Source organism: Dama dama, chromosome 21, assembly GCF_033118175.1.
Source record: "Dama dama isolate Ldn47 chromosome 21, ASM3311817v1, whole genome shotgun sequence".
NCBI classification, from domain to species: Eukaryota; Metazoa; Chordata; class Mammalia; order Artiodactyla; family Cervidae; genus Dama; species Dama dama.
The window spans coordinates 50417839-50438033 of record NC_083701.1 but is presented as its reverse complement, the minus strand read 5'-3'; the positions used below and the strand labels follow the sequence as shown (position 1 = coordinate 50438033).

The 20195-nt window shown below is 35.3% G+C and overlaps 1 protein-coding gene across 3 annotated transcripts in view; it reads right to left on the bottom strand.

The window, feature by feature from the left end:
• The window catches only part of CSMD3 (CUB and Sushi multiple domains 3), a 1326016-nt gene that overhangs the window by 590317 nt on the left and 715504 nt on the right, over window positions 1-20195 (bottom strand). For all 3 annotated transcript variants that reach the window (XM_061122845.1, XM_061122846.1, XM_061122847.1), the window contains one exon: window positions 13934-14046. In XM_061122845.1, the coding sequence (XP_060978828.1) occupies window positions 13934-14046 (113 nt within the window). The remainder of the gene's footprint in view (window positions 1-13933; window positions 14047-20195) is intronic.

Here is a 20195-nt window from a genome sequence, read left to right as displayed (position 1 = left end):
TTGAATGAAAATACGGATGAAGAATACAAATTATAATTTAATATATCACTGATTAAAGCATTATAATTTTAATATCTTACCTTTTACTTCTATTCTTAAGAATAATTTATAAAGTTTCTTTTGAACTAAACTAAAACCATTCTTCTTTTATATTTAAATCTTGCTATATAAATATTTTTGTGAATAAATTAATATATTTAAATAGTCACATAGACTGTTTCACCATAGAACTAGTTAAGAGACAAGAAAAATACATGGATTAGTAGTCACAACTTGGTAGACCTCAAAGTCACATGATTATTTAAACGTTGCAATTGGAACACTGAAATCATTTACATATGTGAAGATTAAATAAGTTAATATATTTCCAACTTCTGGTATGATATTCAGTGTATAATGGATGTGCAAGAAATGTTAATTACTGTGCCTCTCTTGACAGTTCCAAAAAAGCCACATATGGAAAAAAAGTAGATTTGCAGAGGTCAGCTTATCTTCTAAAGAGTAAGAAAGTCCAATTGCCATATGCCTATTGTCTCTTTATCTAAACTATGGGAGACATAACTGCAGCACTGTTGATACCCAGTGACCCTATTCTTGTAATTTACATTATCTAGTGGACTAGATTCAACAAAACAGGGTTCTAACCCATGTGACTATTCTTTTATCATATTATACTCTTCTGCTTTATTGACTTACATTTCTTATTCATTTTTCCTTCTTCAAACTCCCCAAATACACACACACATACATGTGCACAAACATGCACACACACAAACACACTCCACTAAATTATTTTTCTTAGGAAAATAGGATCAGCTTTTATATATAAAACTTCAAATTGGCTGAGATTTAGGTGATGAGAATTTGAACTGTTCAGAAAGACACAATTTATTTGTTTCTATTTATTTTTGGCATGCTGCTGTCCAAATCCCATCATTTAGGCTGGGTCAGATTTCCAAATCTCATTATAGAAGGTATGTTTTATAGGATGTCTTACATTCTCCATTTAGTTGGAATTTCAACTACTATCATGATATCTAAAATTGATGGGAATACTGCCTTAAAACATTGTGAGCAACAGATTTGAGGCAGTGTGAGCTTCACCAAAATTCCTATTATATATCCCTAAAAGCTAAAAAAAACTTTTAAATTAATTTTAAAATTATGCTACAGTCTCAGATCAATGAATATTACATTGTTTCATTACGCTTCCCTCAGAAGCCTTGTCTGCTAATTCTACATCATAGCTACTTGAGGAATACAATCATGGGTAAGGAGTTTTAGCTGATTCATTGGTGTAAAGACTAATGAAAATATAATTCAATTTATTTCAAATCTCATCCTACATTTGTATTGACCTTCCAACTTATTCTGTAGAAAAACCCTAAACAGGGCTGTGACTTTGGATCTGATGATTTAGTGTAACAGCCTTTACACATTTGCTGGTATGTTGTTTTCACTTTAATTTTCTTATTTTTAAGCTCAAAAAATTTTCAGAATGTCATACATCTTTTGCGACCAAAATTTGACATTGTACTGCCCCTCTCCCCTGCTCCAAAAGACACACAAGCATCATTGTCACACAATATCTTTTTAAATATGTGTAAAAATTCAGAAAACTTTCTCAGGCATTTTCAAGTTATTTCCTTAAGTAGAAGCAAAATGAGATTTCCCTTCCCACATAATCCCAGCGCACACAAATCATAAACAAGAAAAAAAAAAAAATCTAATGTAAATATATAGTGATTGCCAATTTAATTATTTATTTTGTACTCTATTTTACAGTGCATGAGTTTTTATATTTGTATGAGTCATTTCATCTGTTTAGGGATGAAATGTATCCCTTTAATTATCTAAATTGATTTCATAATTGAATTAAAAGAAAATATCACATCTCCTTATTACTACAAGGGATATATCAAGCAGAAGTTGATAATGTTATTATCTTGAGTGGTTTTTGCAAGTCAACTTGATTCAAAGTTTTTATCTGAAATAAAAATGTAGTCTGAGATGTTGTGAAACCTACCATCAATGTGACAGTTAAGGCCAGAATATACTGTTTACCTACCGATGCCCTCAGAAAAATTTTTCTTTTTTTCTTTTTTTTTCATTTCTTTTCCTCCCCCCTGCCACATTAGCTTCCTTAATTTAGTAATACACATTAAAGCTCCCTCTATGTCTTTGTATTGCTTAAAAGCCATTTTCTTTCAGGGCTAGATAGTATTCCACTGTCTGGATGTATCACAGTTTATTTATCCATTCACCTACTGAAGAACATCTTGGGTGCTGCAAATTCTGATAATCATGAATAAAGGGACAATAAATATACATATGCAGTATTTGTGTGATTTTACATTTTCATTTCATTTTGGTAGATAAGTATTAAAAAGTGTGACTGCTGAATCATATATTTAGCTTTGTAAGAAACTGATGACTATCTCAAAAAGTGGTTGTACTACACTGCATTTCCATCAGCAGTGAATGAGAGTTCCAGTTGTTCCACATCCGCATAAACATTTGATTTTGTCAGTGTTTTGGATTTTGGGCATTCTAATAAGTGTATAGTGGTATCTCATCATTATAATTTGTGCTCCCTTAAAACCTTATGATGTTGACTATCTTTCTATATGCTTACATGTCACCTGTATATCTTCTCTAGTGAGTTATCAGTACATGTCACTCATTTCTAAACTGAGCTGTTCATTTACTTATTGTTGAGTTTTAACAGTTGTTTTTGTGTGTGTGTTTAAACTAGTCCTTTATCAGATGTGTCTTTTGCAAAATGTTTTCTACCATCCTGTAGCTCATATTCTCATTTTCTTTATGCTGTCTTTTGCAGAGAAGAAGTTTTTGATTTTAATGAAGTCCAGCTTATATATTACTTCTTTCATGCCCTTGGTGTCATACTCAAAGTTATGTAGATTATTTTCTAATAGTGATATAGTTTTGCATTTTACCTTAAGGTCAATAACCCATTTTCAGTTACTTTATGTTAAGGGTTTAAAGTCTGTGCCCTGATTCTTTTTTATTTTTTGCAGGTAGATGTCCAGTTGTTCCAGCACCATTTATTGAAAGGATTATCTTTGCTCCACTGTACTGCCTGTGCACCTTTGCACAGATTAGTTATCTTTATTTCTGGGTTCTCTATTCTATTTCCCTGATCCAATTTGTTGACATGAAATTGAGATACTGTGGGAGCTCTTTAACTTCTGTAAACATGTATGATGTTTACAATAAGGAACAATATCCACAACAGCATTGATATATATTTTCTTGCCAAAAAATATTTTGCAGGGTTTTGACTGCAGTGAGTACCTCCATCTCTTTATATATTTTCTAGCTGTATCTTCTTTTACCTACTATCACTAAAGGGGTGTTTTCTTTTTTTCCTTTTCAGAGAGAACTCTTAACTTGAATCCCCACTTCATCCTTTTCATTTCAGAAGTCACATCCCTGGTCCAGTTCCATATCATCTTGTTAAGACCACTGCAACAGCCAGTGTGATTTTCTTCTACACTAAAACCACCTTCTTGAGGTTAAAAGATAGATAGTTGACATTTAATAATGTGAGAGTTAGGGGCACTCACCCTCCATGCAGTATAAAAATCTGAGTGTAACTTTTGGCTGATATTTTGTATAGATAGTTCCTCCATATACGTAGTTCCTCTGGATCTGCAGCTTCATATCTGTGGATTCCACCTACCACAGACTGTAGCCTTGTAGTATTTATTACTGAAAAAAATCCTTGAATCAATGGGTTGGTACTGTTCAAGACCCATATTGTCCACAAGAGTCAACCCTCTTTCCATGTGTATGTATACATATATATATTCCTAACTTTCCCAAGGATTGTCTTCTTCTGAGGAGCTACCTGCGGACAATGCTAGAAATAGGCTTTGTTACCTCTGTACTACTTGTTAGTGGTCTGGTTGGTGGTGGCTAGGTACAGACAAAAGTACAGGTATAATACACATGTATATGTATATGCATATATACATGTGTGCATACATATATATATGTATATATATATGAATAAATATGCAAACATACATACATATATACACACAAGAGTAGACTCTTGAGAGTCCCTTGGACAGCAAGGAGATCAAACCAGTCCATCCTAAAGGAACTCAACCCTGAATATTCATTGGAAGGACTGATGCTAAAGTGGAAGCTCCAGTACTCTGGACACCTGATGCAAAGAGCCAACTCACTGGGAAAGAATCTGATGCTTGGAAATACTGAAGGCAAAAGAAGAGGGTGGTAGAGGATGAGATGGCTAGAAAGCATCACCAACTCAATGGATATGAACTTTAGCAAACTCAAGAAGACAATAGAGGACAGGGAAGCATGGCAGGCTGCAGTTCATGGGGTTGTAAAAAGTCTAACACAACTTAGTGATCAAACAAGAATATATATGTCTAAGTGTGGATCTGTGTATGTGTATATATGTGTGTGTGTGTGTGCTTATATATGTATATACACTTTGATAGATTAAGATAGACATTCAAAACTTTCATATCAGCAATGAGTCAATCAATGTCTTTTATTAATACAAGAATTATTTTTGCAAACTAGATTATTTACTCTCTTTTTCCACATTTTTGGACAGAATCCATTGTCCTACCTTTAAATCTGGGCTTGCAAATTGACTTGACTTGGCCAATGTATTTCAGCAGACAAGAAGCAAGAAGATATTTAAACATGTCTGTATGGTTGAATTTTTATCCTATGTCATTGTCTAGGGCACTGGTGTCAGAAGAATGAATGATGCTTGAATTCAAATTCATCCTAGATCAGCCCACCATCAGCCTATGCTTAGCACAGACTTGTGAAAATAAATAACTGTTGTTTGAGCTAATGAGTTTGAGAATGGTTAAGATTACCATTATGTCCAAGAAATAACACAGCATTACATTCAGATAATAATTTATTTATATAAACAGGTACCTCTTTGCACTTAGTTAGATTGGCAATATTCCAAAATTCTGAATTAAAACTATCAAGATTTCTTTCTCAGTTGAGATAAGCATATAGAGCATTGGGATCTTACTTAATCTAATGAGTAACTTTGTTCTCCTCTGCCATTAACGATCATGTTCTGAAAATATAAATACAAAATATATCTCACATTTTGCCTTCTGCTTATAACAGATAAGGAAAAACATTTTAGTCTTCAATAATTCTTTTACTTCCATTGATACTTCTCTTTGATATGAAATATCTTCCCCAGTTAAGGTGGATATAATGAATAACCACAGCACAATATGTATAAAAATAAATTATTACTGGCATTGAGGGAAAAGACATATTACTTTGATTAGAAATCATGATGACTATAGATTATCTGACAGAGGCTTTGTACAGCCTACAAGAGTTTGTCAATCAGTCAACTACACACACACACACACACATATATATGTATATATATATATGAACAATGCAAAGAAATAGAGGAAAACAATTGAAAGGGAAATCTTAGAGATCTCTTCAAGAAAATTAGAGATACTAAGGGAACATTTCATGCAAAGATGGGCACAATAAAGGACAGAAACAGTATGGACCTAACTAAAGCAGAAGATATTAAGAAGAGGTGGCAAGAATACATAGAAGAACTACACAATAAAAGATCTTAAAGACCCAGATAACCACAATGGTGTGATCACTCACATATAGACAGACATCCCAGAGTTTGAAGTCAAGTGGGCCTTAGGAAGCATCACTACGAACAAAGTTATGGAGGTGATGGAATTCTGAGTTATTTCAAATCCTAAAAGATGATGCTGTGATAGTGCTGCACTCAATATGCCAGCAAATTTGGAAAATTCAGCAGTGGCCACAGGACTGGAAAAGGTCAGTTTTCACTCCAATCACAAAGAAAGGCAATGCCAACGAATGTTCAAACTACCACACAATCAGACTCATTTCACACGCTAGTAAAGTAATGCTCAAAATTCTACAGTTAAGTTTCAACAGTACATGAACCAAGAACTTCCAGATGTTCAAGCTAGATTTTAAAAAGGCAGAGGAACAAGAGATCAAATTGCCAACATCCACTGGATCACAGAAAAGGCAAGAGAATTCCAGAAAAATATCTTCTTTTGCTTCACTGACTATGCTAAAGCCTTTGATTGTGTGGATCACAGGAAACTGTGGAAAAGATCTTAAAGAGAATGGAATGCTAACCCACCTTAACCTGCCTCCCATGAAACCTGTATGCAGGTCAAGAAGCAACAGTTAGAACCAGACATAGAACAACAGACTGGTTCCAAATCAGGAAAGTAGAACATCAAGGTTGTATATTGTCACCCTGCTGATTTAACTTGCATGCACAGTACATCATGCAAAATGCCGGGCTGGATGAAGTACAGCTGGACTCAAGATGGGCAGGAAGATATATCAGTAACCTCAGATAGATGACAGGCACCACCCTTATGGCAGAAAGTGAAGGGGAACAAAGGAGTCACTTGATGAAAGTGAAAGAGGAAAGTGAAAAAGCTGGCTTAAAACTCAACATTAAAAAAAAAACGAAGATCATGGCATCTGATCCCATCACTTCATGGCAAATAGATGGGGAAACAATGGAAACAGTGACAGACTTTATTTTATTGGGCTCCAAAAATCACTGCAGATGGTGATTGCAGCCATGAAATTAAAAGACACTTGCTCCTTGGAAGAAAAGCTATGACAAACCAAGACAGCATATTAAAAGCAGAGACATTGCCAACAAAGGCCCATCTAGTCAAAGCTATTTTATTTTCCAGTAGTCATATATGGATGTGAGAACTGGAGCATAAAGAAAGCTGAGGGCAGAAGAACTGATGCTTTTGAACTGTGGGGTTGGAGAAGACTCTTGAGAGTCCCTTGAACTGCAAGGAGATCCAACTGGTCAATCCTAAACGAAATCAGTCCTGAATAGTCACTGGAAGGACTGATGTTGAAGCTGAAGCTCCAGTACTTTGGCCCCTTGATGCTAAGATCTGATTCACTGCAGAAGACCCTGATGCTGGGAAAGATTGAAGGCGGGAGAAGAAGGGGACAACAGAGGAGGGGATGTTTGGGTGGCATCACTGACTCAACGGACATGAGTTTGAGCAAGCTCTGGGAGATGGTGAAGGATAAGGATGCCTGGCTTGTTGCAGTCCATGGGGTCACAAAAGTCAGGCATGACTGAGTGACTGAAGAACTATAGACATACACACACACACACACACACACACACACACACACACGTTGGATATATGGAGAAATACAAAGTGTGAAGCAATGGAATTCAGCTGGTCAAGAATCTGCTCAGTTGGTAAAGAATCTGCCTGCAATCAAGATTTCGGTTTGATTGGGAAGATCTGCTGGAGAAGGGATAGGCTATCCACTCCAGTATTCTTGGGGTTTCCTTGTGGCTCATCTGGTAAGAAATCTGCCTGCAATATGGGTTCAACCCCTGGGTAAGATCCCCTGGAGAAGGGACAAGCTGCCCACTCCTGTATTCTGGCCTGCAGAATTTCATGGACTGTATAGCCCATGGGGTCACAAAGAGTCGGACACGACTGAGCAACTTTCAATTCACTCACAGAAGCAATAACTTGTCATTCCACTTTGGGCTCAGGCAGTATCGATAGTGACTGTGAGAAAAAAAATTGATCTTTATGGGACTCAATTTTCTCATATTAGATGCAACAATTATAATTGATTCAACAACCTCAAAAGTCTCTTCCAGCTCCAAAGTTCTATGATTCCATTATTTAACTAAATACTAGTCCCTGTCCTCAGGGGAAAATTGCAAAAGCTATCTACCTAGGAGTGGGTGGAATGATTTTTTTCTTCCATGGGAAAAAATGAACGTCTTTCAGTCTCACAGATTCAGTCTCACAGTATGTTTTGCACCAAAGTATGACTCACTCTTTCCCACCTCTCCAGCCACATCCAGGACTACACCACAGCTTTCTCTCTCTCCATTTTGGCCATACATCCAGTAATTCTATCAAGTACTCAAATGAACTTGTCATCTAAACACACTGGTCTTGTTGTCCAGCTTCTAGCCTCAGTAACTCTTACTCAGCTTCATATCTCAGTCCATGTTTACCTCCTCAAGAAAGCTTTCTTTAAGGTTTGCATTAGATGCCTTGGGATAGTCTCCCAAAAGCACATTCCCTTTTTCATTTTCATCACTCTATATTTACCACTATTTTTAAAGTGTCAGTCTTTTTTTCCATTGGTCTGAAAGCAGTGACTAAGTCCCTTATTTTTTGCTATGTACCCTGTCCTTCACCATGCCTGGTACATAGTGGAAACTCAACATTTGTTTTAAAAGATGTGATTTTTAATACTCTGCTGCTACTCATCCTCATTCTGGGGGTGTAGATCCAAAAAGGTTAACTCACTGCAGACTGTGACAAACAAAGTCAAACTGAATATTTTAGGAACAGTAGTTTTCTGAAGAAACTTGATGTACTGAATGCAAAATAAAATAAGTCCTTTAAGCTAATAAAAGGTGACAATAACTCTATACGCAAAACAGAAAAAGAGACACAGATGTACAGAACAGACTTTTGGACTCTGTGGGAGAAGGCAAGGGTGGGATGTTTAGAGAGAACAGCATCGAAACATGTATATTATCAAGGGTGAAACAGATCACCAGCCCAGGTTGGGTGCATGAGACAAGTGCTCGGGGCTGGTGCACTGGGAAGACCCAGAGGGATGGGGTGGGGAGGGAGATGGGAGGGGGGATCGGGATGGGGAATACGTGTAAACCCATGGCTGATTCATGTCAATGTATGGCAAAAATCACTACAATATTGTAAAGTAATTAGCCTCCAACTAATAAAAATAAATGGGAAAAAAAGGTAACGATAAAAATAACAAATTTTATTCTAATATAAGTTTTCATGAATTATGCTTAAAAGCCCTCTTCATTCTGAGCGCAGACTGAAATGTTATCATAAAAATACCCCACAAAATACTACATGCTATTTAGCAATTTTTCCAAGAAAGAGAAACATTTTTACAGGCAATATTTCGGTAAAGAAAATGAAAATTATATGAAGAGAAGAAATATCTCAAAATATACAATAACGAAAAAACCCAAGGGGGCTCACTAGTTCTGTGTTAACAGGCAACCACCAGATAGAAAAAATTTCTAAGACAGACATTTTCCTGAGAATTCAAACAAAGAATGCCCCATTGAAGGTATATCAGTTTACTATAATGAATAAATATTGAATTATAATATTCTTGGACAGTACAATGAACATATCAATATTTAATTTATCAAATATAATAAAAGTGTCAGAATTCAAAGGAGATATAGACTATTTAGTCCAAGCTGCTTGTTTTAAATACAGAGAAACTTTCCTTTCAGCATATACTGAATCAGCTATATACATGGTACACTTTAGAGGAAAACAGTTATTTACACAAACAAACTTAGATTCTGATCTAATCCCACAAACATTGAAATATATCTCCATAACATACTAACATTCTGTTTGTATATGAAAATAACTTAATTCCTAGAAAATTAAAAAATATTTTTATATAATTATAATTATTTTCATTATTTCCAGAGTGCATTTTTAAGAGACTATCAATCATCATCTAAGTATGTTCTTTAGATGACTTTGATCTAATTTAATTGAATTTACTTGAGATAGAGTTTATATATATATGGGCCAATTTCTGAACTATAACAGAAATATTAAGGCAGATAAAGTAATCAAAAACATTTTACATATTTTTTTCCATTATTCTACAGCATGATTTCAAAGATAACTAATTATGTCTCAGTGCCATAAATAGTCATATAAGAACCAAGGAATTAATGCTACTTTCTAAACATCTCAATCAATCTCATGATATGATTTGAGAATTAAAAAAAAAAAAAACAAAACTGGAACCAAAACCTAATCCATAAATAATAGCATTAAGGCATATGTCCTAAGACTAGTAAAGAATTTTATCCACTAAGAATGTATACTGTCAGTAGAAGGTGAATAAAGAACGCTAATATTTTTATGTTTCCTTTCCTAATAAAAGCAAAGAATGTATTGAATATTACTTTCTCAACTGTAACTATTCATTTCTATGAGTATGCATTCTCCCTGGGATCCAAGTAAGGTGTTTTTCCACCTTAAATTTTTTTTGAAAATACAGAAAAGAAAAAGAAAGAAATATATCTGATTCTACAAGCATTGAACTGTAATGTAAATATTCTCTTCTTTTTTTTCTAGAAAGAATTAAACAAAGAGATCGCAAATGTGTTAATTAGGACTTAATTAGTGACATAAACTGAACTCACCATGGCTTAAACAAGGAAAAGTTTATAGCCTTATATAATTAGATAACCAAAGTCTAGTATTCCCTTCAGGCCATTAGAAGTTTCTATTTTTTCTACAGTACTGTTTCTCATTCTTTTCATCTACTGGTTCTTCTAGTAACAAAAGTTGGACACCAGTAGGCATCAAGTTAAATGACCCTTAAGAGTATATAACCTCAGAAAAGAGAGTTTCTTCCACCTGGAATCTATATCAACTGCACCAGATCCTAGACTGATAACTGTATCAAAAGGATTTCTGATTAGTTCAGCCCAAGCCTATAGACCCATACAGAACTGGAAGAGATAAGATTCATCAAATTCTAAAATAGTTGAGCTGATAGAAGAAAGTGGGAGGATTGCTGGGCAAGCAAAAAAAGCAGATGCTGCCGAAGAGAGAAAAATTTACTCTTTGTAATTAGTTTATACCACATGGGGTCGCAAGGAGTCAGATGTGACTGAGTGACTGAGCTGAACTAATAAATACTTTTGGAAAATATATCTTCACTATTCTTTATTATTTTATTTTAGAAAAAGCTTTTGTTTTAATAAACTACATATGAACTATTAATATTTTTGAAAACTATTATCTATATCCTAGAAAAATTTCTAACAAGATATAAATGACCAACATTAATCCAGGAAAAGATATGAAGAGGCTTACAGTCACAGAAAAAAAATTAAATTTGCTAAATATTTAACTGAGTAAAAAATGACCAAGTAGTTTTATAGCTATGTTCTCTCTTACAAAGACAAAACACACAAGAAAATACATGCTTAGTTTATACGAGATCTACCTTAATGTTATCTCATTAAAAATCTATAGGTGATAAAAAAAAGATGTCTTTAGATCAAATGCAGAAAGTTTTTTTTTTTTTTTTTATTTTAAGCAGGTGTTCCATTTAGAAGTAACATACTACTTAACTGAGAACATGGTAATTATGAAAATTATTTTTAGTAGGCAAAGTTGCTAAACTTATATGCACATCAGAATTTGAAACTTCTCAAGATGAATCCTGATTCAACTTTGAGCTCAGGTTTCAAATTATGGGAGATGTAAAAACATGATTTTCACAGTAAGAAAACTAAACTTTTGAGGATGTACCTTGCCCATCATATTATATAGGTCAACTCATTTATTCAGCTTTATTGAACAAATAATCATTAATTACTTATGAGGATATAGCAGGGGTTTGCTAATGGAAATTTAAAGATGAACATGATACATTTTTGAGGAAGGCATGGCAACCCACTCCAGTATTCTCGCCTGGAGAATTCCCATGGGCAGAGGAGCCTGGAGGGCTAAGTCCATGGGGTTGAAAGGAGTCGGACAGAACTGAGAGACTAAACAGAAGGCTGCTCTTCTGTAATGTGTGGGGTTAAGGAGGCTTCACAGAAAAATATTTGAACTCTGTCCTAAAGGATGAGTGATGTGATGTTGAGTTTAGAACTGAATATGGATCCAGACAGAATTTACTGAGTGTAAGGAGAAGTACGAAACAACTTGCTGGGCTCAAAGATCATTTTACAAAACTTAAGTGTAGAGAGAAAAAAAAAATCTGGAAGATAAGCACTATGGAGGTTCTGGACTTCATCTTTAGACAACAAAAAGTTTGGAAACATTTTAAGCTGGAGGGTAATATGATCACCTCTCTGTTGCTGGGAGATCACCATTAGCAGTGTGGACTTTAGACTGGAAGAGACCAGTTGAAGGGAGGGAAAAGAATAAGGATGTTATTCATGAAGTATTTTCTGGGTTTGTTTCAAATATCTCATCTTGGTGGATATTAACATAGGGATAATTGGATATATTTTTTTTTTCTGTCACTGTATTATGATCTTGCTAAGAGAGAAACTATCTGGCTATTCTTTATTCTTTCTTTCTTTATTTTTTTGGCATCACCTCATGGCATGTGGGAGGGATCTTATCTTAGTTCCCCAACCAGGGATTCAACCCTTGCCACCTGCAGCAGGAACATAGGGTCTTAACCACTGTACTGCCAGGGAAGTTTTAGTTGTTCTTTCTATATTCAACAGCTCATTCAGTAGGTGGCACATAGCAGTCCTTAAGCAGTACATATATGTTAAAATTTTGTTAAAAACTGAGCAGAAAACAAAACAAAATAATGCTTAATTGTGCTACTTTACAACGTACTTCCAGCTCCTGAACTGCAGTGGAGACTGCTGAAATATCAATAGCACTCTCCTGCTCCTCTAAACTGTTCATGAACTTTAAAAACTGTATTCTTTGCTGAAACAGTGTCATTAATGATTAACAACAGCTTGAATAATTCTAGACTTTCTAACAGTTAACTTTCATAGGGTGAAGAAAATAATAAAACAAAGAGGAATATAATTTACAGGGGAAAAATCAAGAAAAATGAAGCAATCGAGACATAGATACTTGCAACAGAAGCTGACCATACCTTAACCTTTGTAACTTTGTTTTATTTTGGGGGGATAGATGTGGATTTTAAATGGAGGAAGGATATATTTAAAATTATAATCAGACTAACCTTTTTATTTTTTAAAACTGACATTTATACGGATTTCCTGAACTATTCAAATTAATGTAGCACCAAATTTAGTCTCAAGTTAAAAACACAGAATGCATGTGTCCTGTTCTTCCTGACAACACCATGCATTTATTTCCCTGTGTCCAGATAGAAAGGCATGACAAGCCAATCTTTGAAAAAAATAAACTCTGGTTAAAAATTATTATTATGAAGGTAAAATAATTCTGTCTACTTTATAATCCACTGTTGAATTGATAAGATAGAGAATAATACTTTTTATAATAGAAAAAAATAAATTCAGGTAGCAAGATATTCTGATGTTCTATTTCACATTTTCATCTCTTAAAGCATAGATTTTAATTAAACTTAATAACATACATATATTTTCCACCAGGATTTCAAAACTGCATTTTTGATATGTACATTGAGTGTATACCTGCACATCCATTGTCTCTATTTGACTTTAAAAAGGTTAATCATGTGTCAGAGATATTTGTGATTTCATTGTCTGTATCTATCTCTTATAAATGGAACTGAAACAAAAGATTGTGTTATACACATGTAATTTAACATTAATCTGCAAAACTATCAATATTGGGATGAGTAGTTGCAATTTAACACATCTGTGGTCCATAATTTACATAGCAGTTGATAATCTGAATGCTAATACCATGCATATAATCTGAGAGATTCACAGATGCATTACAAAATAAAAATAAAGAATTAAGTTCTTTGCTTTGTGTTTAAATACTTAATAATTAGTAGATTTCTGCCAGGCAATTTGTATAAAGTTTATAAAATCACATTGTATATTCTTGGAAAGGCTAGGAGTCCAGAGTGACTAAAGCCTAGGCACTGTATAGTGGTACAGTGGACTTAAAGGAGAGATGAAGTATGTAAAATATACTCATTGGAAAGGAAAGACAATTTTTCTTAAAGAAAAGTGAAATCAACATTTGTAATTAATTTAAAAAGGAAAGTGTTACCTTGAAATATACTCTTGCTTGTATGCTGGGAAACTTTTATAGACGCAATTAAACTTGAATTTAAAAGTATTCTCTGGTGTTATTAAGGTAACATATTTCCCATAGTAACAGTTTATCATTACCTTTGTAGTTAACCTTGAAGCCAACAGATCCGACACTTTCATCTGTTTGAAGGTGCAGCCACATTTGGCTACTCATGCTTACAATGAGGTCTGGCACAAAGCTTCCGGTCAGCCTAAAAAGAGGTGGACAGAGAGAGGAGAACAGATTATTAAAGTACCACTGCACTGCCAGCGAAGTTTCTAGTTGTTCTTTCTATATTCAACAGCTCATCTGAATACCCTCTGAAAGCAAATTATGAGACAGATGAGTTTCTCACAACTTTGTCAGCTAGAAACAAACAATTGTAAGATTAATTTACAAGACTGATAGAACAGACAAATAACATAATTCAGTGATCAATATTTACTATAAACAAGTACTATTTTATGTACTAAACTAGGTTATATCTTTCAAATCCCTGAGGCAAGGTACTAAATTTTAGATACTGAAAATCTTATACTTCTTTTAAATTGAAAGAAATAAAGAATCTATAGAAATCTTTAACTTATTGTTGCTGTTTTCACACCAGTAATGTACTTCATTTTAACCTTTCAAGTTTCACAGAACTTCATTCTAAAGAATCACTGCGAAAAATATTTAAGTACTGTGCAAAACAATAAAACAACAAGGAGTATAATATAACCCTTTGCAATACTGATGCCAGGCTATCCATGTCAAGTATGTTTTACTGGAAAAAAAATTTATTTTAAATAATGTTGCTAATTTGATATGGCATCACTGAATCTATGCATTAATAAGATCATTCAGTAATGTTCACTTTTATAACTCTAAGAAGAGAAATTACTTAATGATTCCACTGTCATTAATAATGCTTCAGTTACATGTTTGAACTGAAGCAAAAGTCATACAAAGGAGGAGAGCAAATGAGCAAATATGACCTTGAGGGGGGAAAAGTCTGTCAAGAATACAAAGAGTTATTTGTATTTATTGTTTTAACTCTTTGTATTCTTGACAGACGTTTTCCCCCTCAAGGTCATATTTACTCATTTGCTGTCCTCCTTTATCTGCCATAGGACCCAGCAATCCCACTGCTGGGCATACACACCAAGGAAACCAGAATTGAAAGAAACACATGTACCCCAACGTTCATCACAGCACTGTTTACAATAGCCAGGACATGGAAGCAACCTAGATGTCCATCGGCAGACAAATGGATAAGAAAGCTGTGGTACATATACACGATGCAATAATACTCAGCTATTAAAAAGAATGCTTTTGAATCAGTTCTAATGAGGTGGATGAAACTGGAGTCTGTTATACAGAGTGAATTAAGTTGGAAAGAAAAACATCAATATGGTATATTAATGCATATATGTGTAATTTAAAAAGATGATAATGATGACCCTATATGCGAGACAGCAAAAGAGACATAGATGCAAAGAACAGACTTGGACTCTGTGGGAGAAGGCTAGGGTGGGATGATTTGAGAGAATAGCATTGAAATATGTATATTATCATATGTGAAATAGATCACCAGTCCAGGATCCATGCATGAGACAGGGTGCTCAGGGCTGGTGCACTGGGATGAACCTGAGGGATGGGGTGAGGAGGGAGGTGGGGGGGAGGGTCAGAATGGGGAACACATGTACACCCATGGCTGATTCATGTGAATGTATGGCAAAAACCACCACAATATTGTAAAGTAATTAGCCTCCGATTAAAATTTTAAAACAAAGAATACAAAGAGGAAAGAAAAATGGATCCACTGCTGAGTAAAATATCCATCATGATAGGGAGTTCTAAATTACATACTAAAAAAATAGATTTTTAAAAGAAATTCTCAAGTGTTTACATACTTTATTGCTAAAAACATGACAATTTCTGAAAAATTACAGGAGAGAAGGAATAAAGTTTACCTTCCTAATATTGATAAAAAGGGCGCGCTAATAAAGCAATGTTCTGGATGAACGCTGTACTATAATTAAGCTAGCAGAGGGCAACATAGAGGACCATTGTATTCTTCAGGCCACCGTGGCCACAGAATGTCCAGTTCTTAGTCAGCCACCAAAACTATAAACCATGATCAACAGATTGCATTAGAAATTCAGCAATGCCACCAGTGCCGAGTGTTACAGAATTTACTGAAATTCATCACAAAGGAACTCAGTTAAATATGGTGATGTAATTATGAGATTGTGCATAATACTGAGGAATAGTGTGAGATATAAAGATACATAAGATATTATAGAATTTTAGACTATATTCACTTCATTCCTGCCAAAGGAAATTAAAATTTTTATAATGTAAAGAACACACATCCTTTGTAATATATGTGCATATCTGTATGTACTCATATGCATAAATATATGCATTATCATTTGAAAATTTCATGGCACATGAACTTTCAATCTTCAAATTGATGAGTTCAGAAGCACTCATTTTCTGAGCTACAGTAAAAAGACAGGTTTATGGGCAAGAGTGAGGACTCAAGCTCAGAGTAAAGTAAACCCATTATGAAATGATCATGAGAGTTTAAAACTATAGGATATACATCAGCTACACCATGTCAAATATGCCAACAATCTATCTCCTAGTGAATATTAAAAGGTGTTTTTTTATAAGATTAAATTATTCCTCTTTATTATATCCACCTCAGTCACATATATTTTTACCAACCAAAAAACTTTACTACATTTAATTTTGTCAGTTCATAAAGAACTGCTGACAGATATAGGCTAATTGTTCCACTGACAACTTGCGCTCCTATTGGCCATGATTATTCTAGTTCCCAATGAATTCGTGATGTAATGGTAAAAATAAATTTAAAAATAAGGGTTAAGTTAAAAATTTCCCCAGTATCAAAAGGTAAAGGCAATTCCCCTTCTCTGTAGCATTTCTTTTAGAAAACTTCAAATTATAAATGACAAAATTTCTTACAGATGCATGTCAATTTTTTAAGTTAAATATGTCTCTTGTCATTTTTTCACATTGCATAAATGTATTTATTTGAGGCTTTAGGGTTATCTCTTTTAAATGTAAGCATCAAGGAAATGTCACTCTGTCTCCCTGTTTCTGTGGGAGCTTAAGCCTAACATATAGCCCTGTGATGTTATTTCCCTGCTTGCTGTAAAGATAGAAGTTCTATTTTCCCTTTTGATAAGGACAAACAACATGTATACAAGCATATTGCATCTGTCTTGATACATAAGGAGTGAGATTTAGTTTTCTTCACAATTTCTTTAGCAGATTAGTGATGTCTATTATTTGTCTGGTTTAATGCTTTTTCAATATTAAAACCTGGAAAAGGTCAATTTTCATTCCAATCCCAAAGTAAGGAAATGCCAAAGAATGTTCAAATTACCGCACAATTGCACTCATCTCACATGCTAGCAAAGTAATGCTCAAAATTCTACAACCCAGATTTCAACAGTATATGAACTGTGAACTTCCAGATGTTCAAACTGGATTTAGAAATGGCAGGGAAACCAGAGATCTAAATGCCAACATGGGTTGGACCATAGAAAAGGCAACAGTGGTCCACAAAAACATCTGCTTTATTGACTACGCCAAAGTCTTTGACTGTGTGGATCACAACAAACAGGAAAATTCTTAAAGAGATGGGAATACCAGACCACTTGACCTGCCTCCTGAGAAATCTGTATGCAGATCAAGAAGCATCAATTAGAACTGGACATGGAACAACAGACTGGTTCCAAATCGGGAAAGTAGTATATGTATATATTGTCACCGTGCTTATTTAAATTACATGCAGAGTCTATCATGTGAAATGCCAGGCTGGATGAAGCACAAGCTGGAGTCAAGATTGCCAGGAGAAGTATCAAAAACCTCGGATATCCAGATGACACCACCCTAATAGCAGAAAGTGCAGAACTAAAGAGCCTCTTGATGAAAGTGAAAGAGGAGAGTAAAAATGTTGGCTTAAAACTCAACATTCAGCAAATTAAGATCATGGCAGCTTGTCCCATCAATTCATGGCAAATAGAAGGAGAAACAATGGAAACAGTGACAGACTTTATTTTATTGGGTTCCAAAATCACTACAGATGGCTGCAGCCATGGAATTAAAAGACACTTGCTCCTTGGAAGAAAAGCTATGACCAACCTAGACATCATATTAAAAAGCAGAGACATTACTTTGCTGACAAAGGCCCATCTAGTCAAAGCTATGGTTTTACCAGTAGTCATGTATGGAAGTGAGAGTTGAACTATAAAGAAAGCTGAGTGCCGAAGAATTGATGCTTTTGAACTATGGTGTTGCAGAAGACTCTTGTGAGTTCCTTTGACTGCAAGGAGATTAAACCAGTTGATCCTACAGGAAATCAGTCCTGATTATTGATTGGAAGAACTGATGCTAAAGCTGATGCTCCAATACTTTGGCCACCTGAAAATGCGAAGAATTGACTCACTGGAAAAGACCCTGATGCTGGGAAAGATTGAAGGCAGGATGAGAAGGGGATGACAGAGATTGAGATGGTTGGACGGCATCACCGACTCAAAGGACATGAGTTTGAGGAAGCTCTGGGAGTTGGTGATGGACAAGGAAGTCTGGCATGCTACACTCCATGGGGTCACAAAGAGTCAGACACAACTGAGCAACTGAATTGAACTGAACTGAATTGAATATTAAAAGTGTTTCATTCTTTCTACATTTTTGGAGAGTCTTAACTGGGTTTGCATGAGATATTATTTTTAATTATATTTCCTCAACAGTTCGGTGATGAGGATGGGATATAAATTACAGTTCCAGAATTAAATGAACCAGCTGACGTTCTTATAACCACACAGCAGAAATACAAGAGACTGAACTATAAAGTCTCCCTTACAGTGCTCTGCTCTTTTGGAATACTAGTTAGAGATGAACCACCCTCTGCAAATTTAAGATTTACTACTGAGTCCTGGTGGCTCAGACGGTAAAAGCATCTGCCTATAATGCGGGAGACGTGGGTTCGATCCCTGGGTTGGGAAGATCCCCTGGAGAAGGAAATGGCAACCCACTCCAGTACTCTTGCCTGGAAAATCCCATGGATGGAGAGCCTGGTGGACTGCAGTCCATGGGGTCACAAACAGTCAGACATGACTGACTGACTTCACTTCACTAACCCTGGTTAAATTGGGCTCTAAAATCCCTTCAGGACCATGATTAGCTTTGATGATGGAAAAATATGGGAAGCCAGGAATGCTGCCTAAAGTTTTTTTTTTCTTTATTTTTTTTTAATTTAAACTTTTTTATTTTGTATTGGGGTATAGCCAATTAAGAATGTTGTGGTAGTTTCAGGTGAACATTAAAGGGCCTCAGCCATACATATACATGTATCAATTCTCCCTCAAATCCCCTCCCATCCAGGCTCATCTGCAGTTTTTAAGCAGCTAGTATTTCTGTCATTTTTGGAACACTTATGAGAATACAATTCTTCAAGATGTAGGAGGGATTTAATTACTTTAATTAAATACCATTAATTTGAAGAAAATTTGAAGAAAAACTAAAGGTCCTCTTGATGAAAGTGAAAGAGGAGAGTGAAAAAGTTGACTTAAAGCTCAACATGCAGAAAACTAAGACCATGGCATCTGGTCCCATCACTTCATGGCAAATAGATGGGGAAACAGTGCAAACAGTGGCTGACTTTATTTTTCTGGGCTCCAAAATCACTGCAGATGGTGATTGCAGCCATGAAATTAAAAGATGCTTACTCCTTGGAAGGAAAGTTATGACCAACCTAGACAACATTTTAAAAAGCAGAGACATCACTTTGTCAACAAAAGTCCATCCAGTCAAGGCTATGGTTTGTCCAGTAGTCATGTATGGATGTGAGAGTTGGACTATAAAGAAAGCTGAGCACCAAAGAATGATGCTTTTGAACTGTGGTGTTGGAGAAGACTCTTGAGAGTCCCTTGGACTGCAAGGAGATCCATCCAGTACATCATAAAGGATGTCAGTCCTGGGTGTTCATTGGAAGGACTGATGTGAAGCTGAAACTCCAATACTTTGGCCACCTGATGCAAAGAGATGACTCATTGGAAAAGACCCTGATGCTGGCAAAGGCTGAGGGCAGGAGGAGAAGGGGACGACAGAAGATGAAATAGTTGGATGGCATCACTGACTCAATGGACATGGGTTTGGGTGGACTCGGGGAGTTGGTGATGGACAGGGAGGCCTCGTGTGCTGCGGTTCATGGGGTTGCAAAGAGTCAGACATGACTGAGCAACTGAACTGAACTGACTGGATGAATATTATTCTAAGAATAAAATTTAAAATGATTTGAATAGCCAGAAGGAAAGATTGAGGAGAATGAAGAAAGAAATG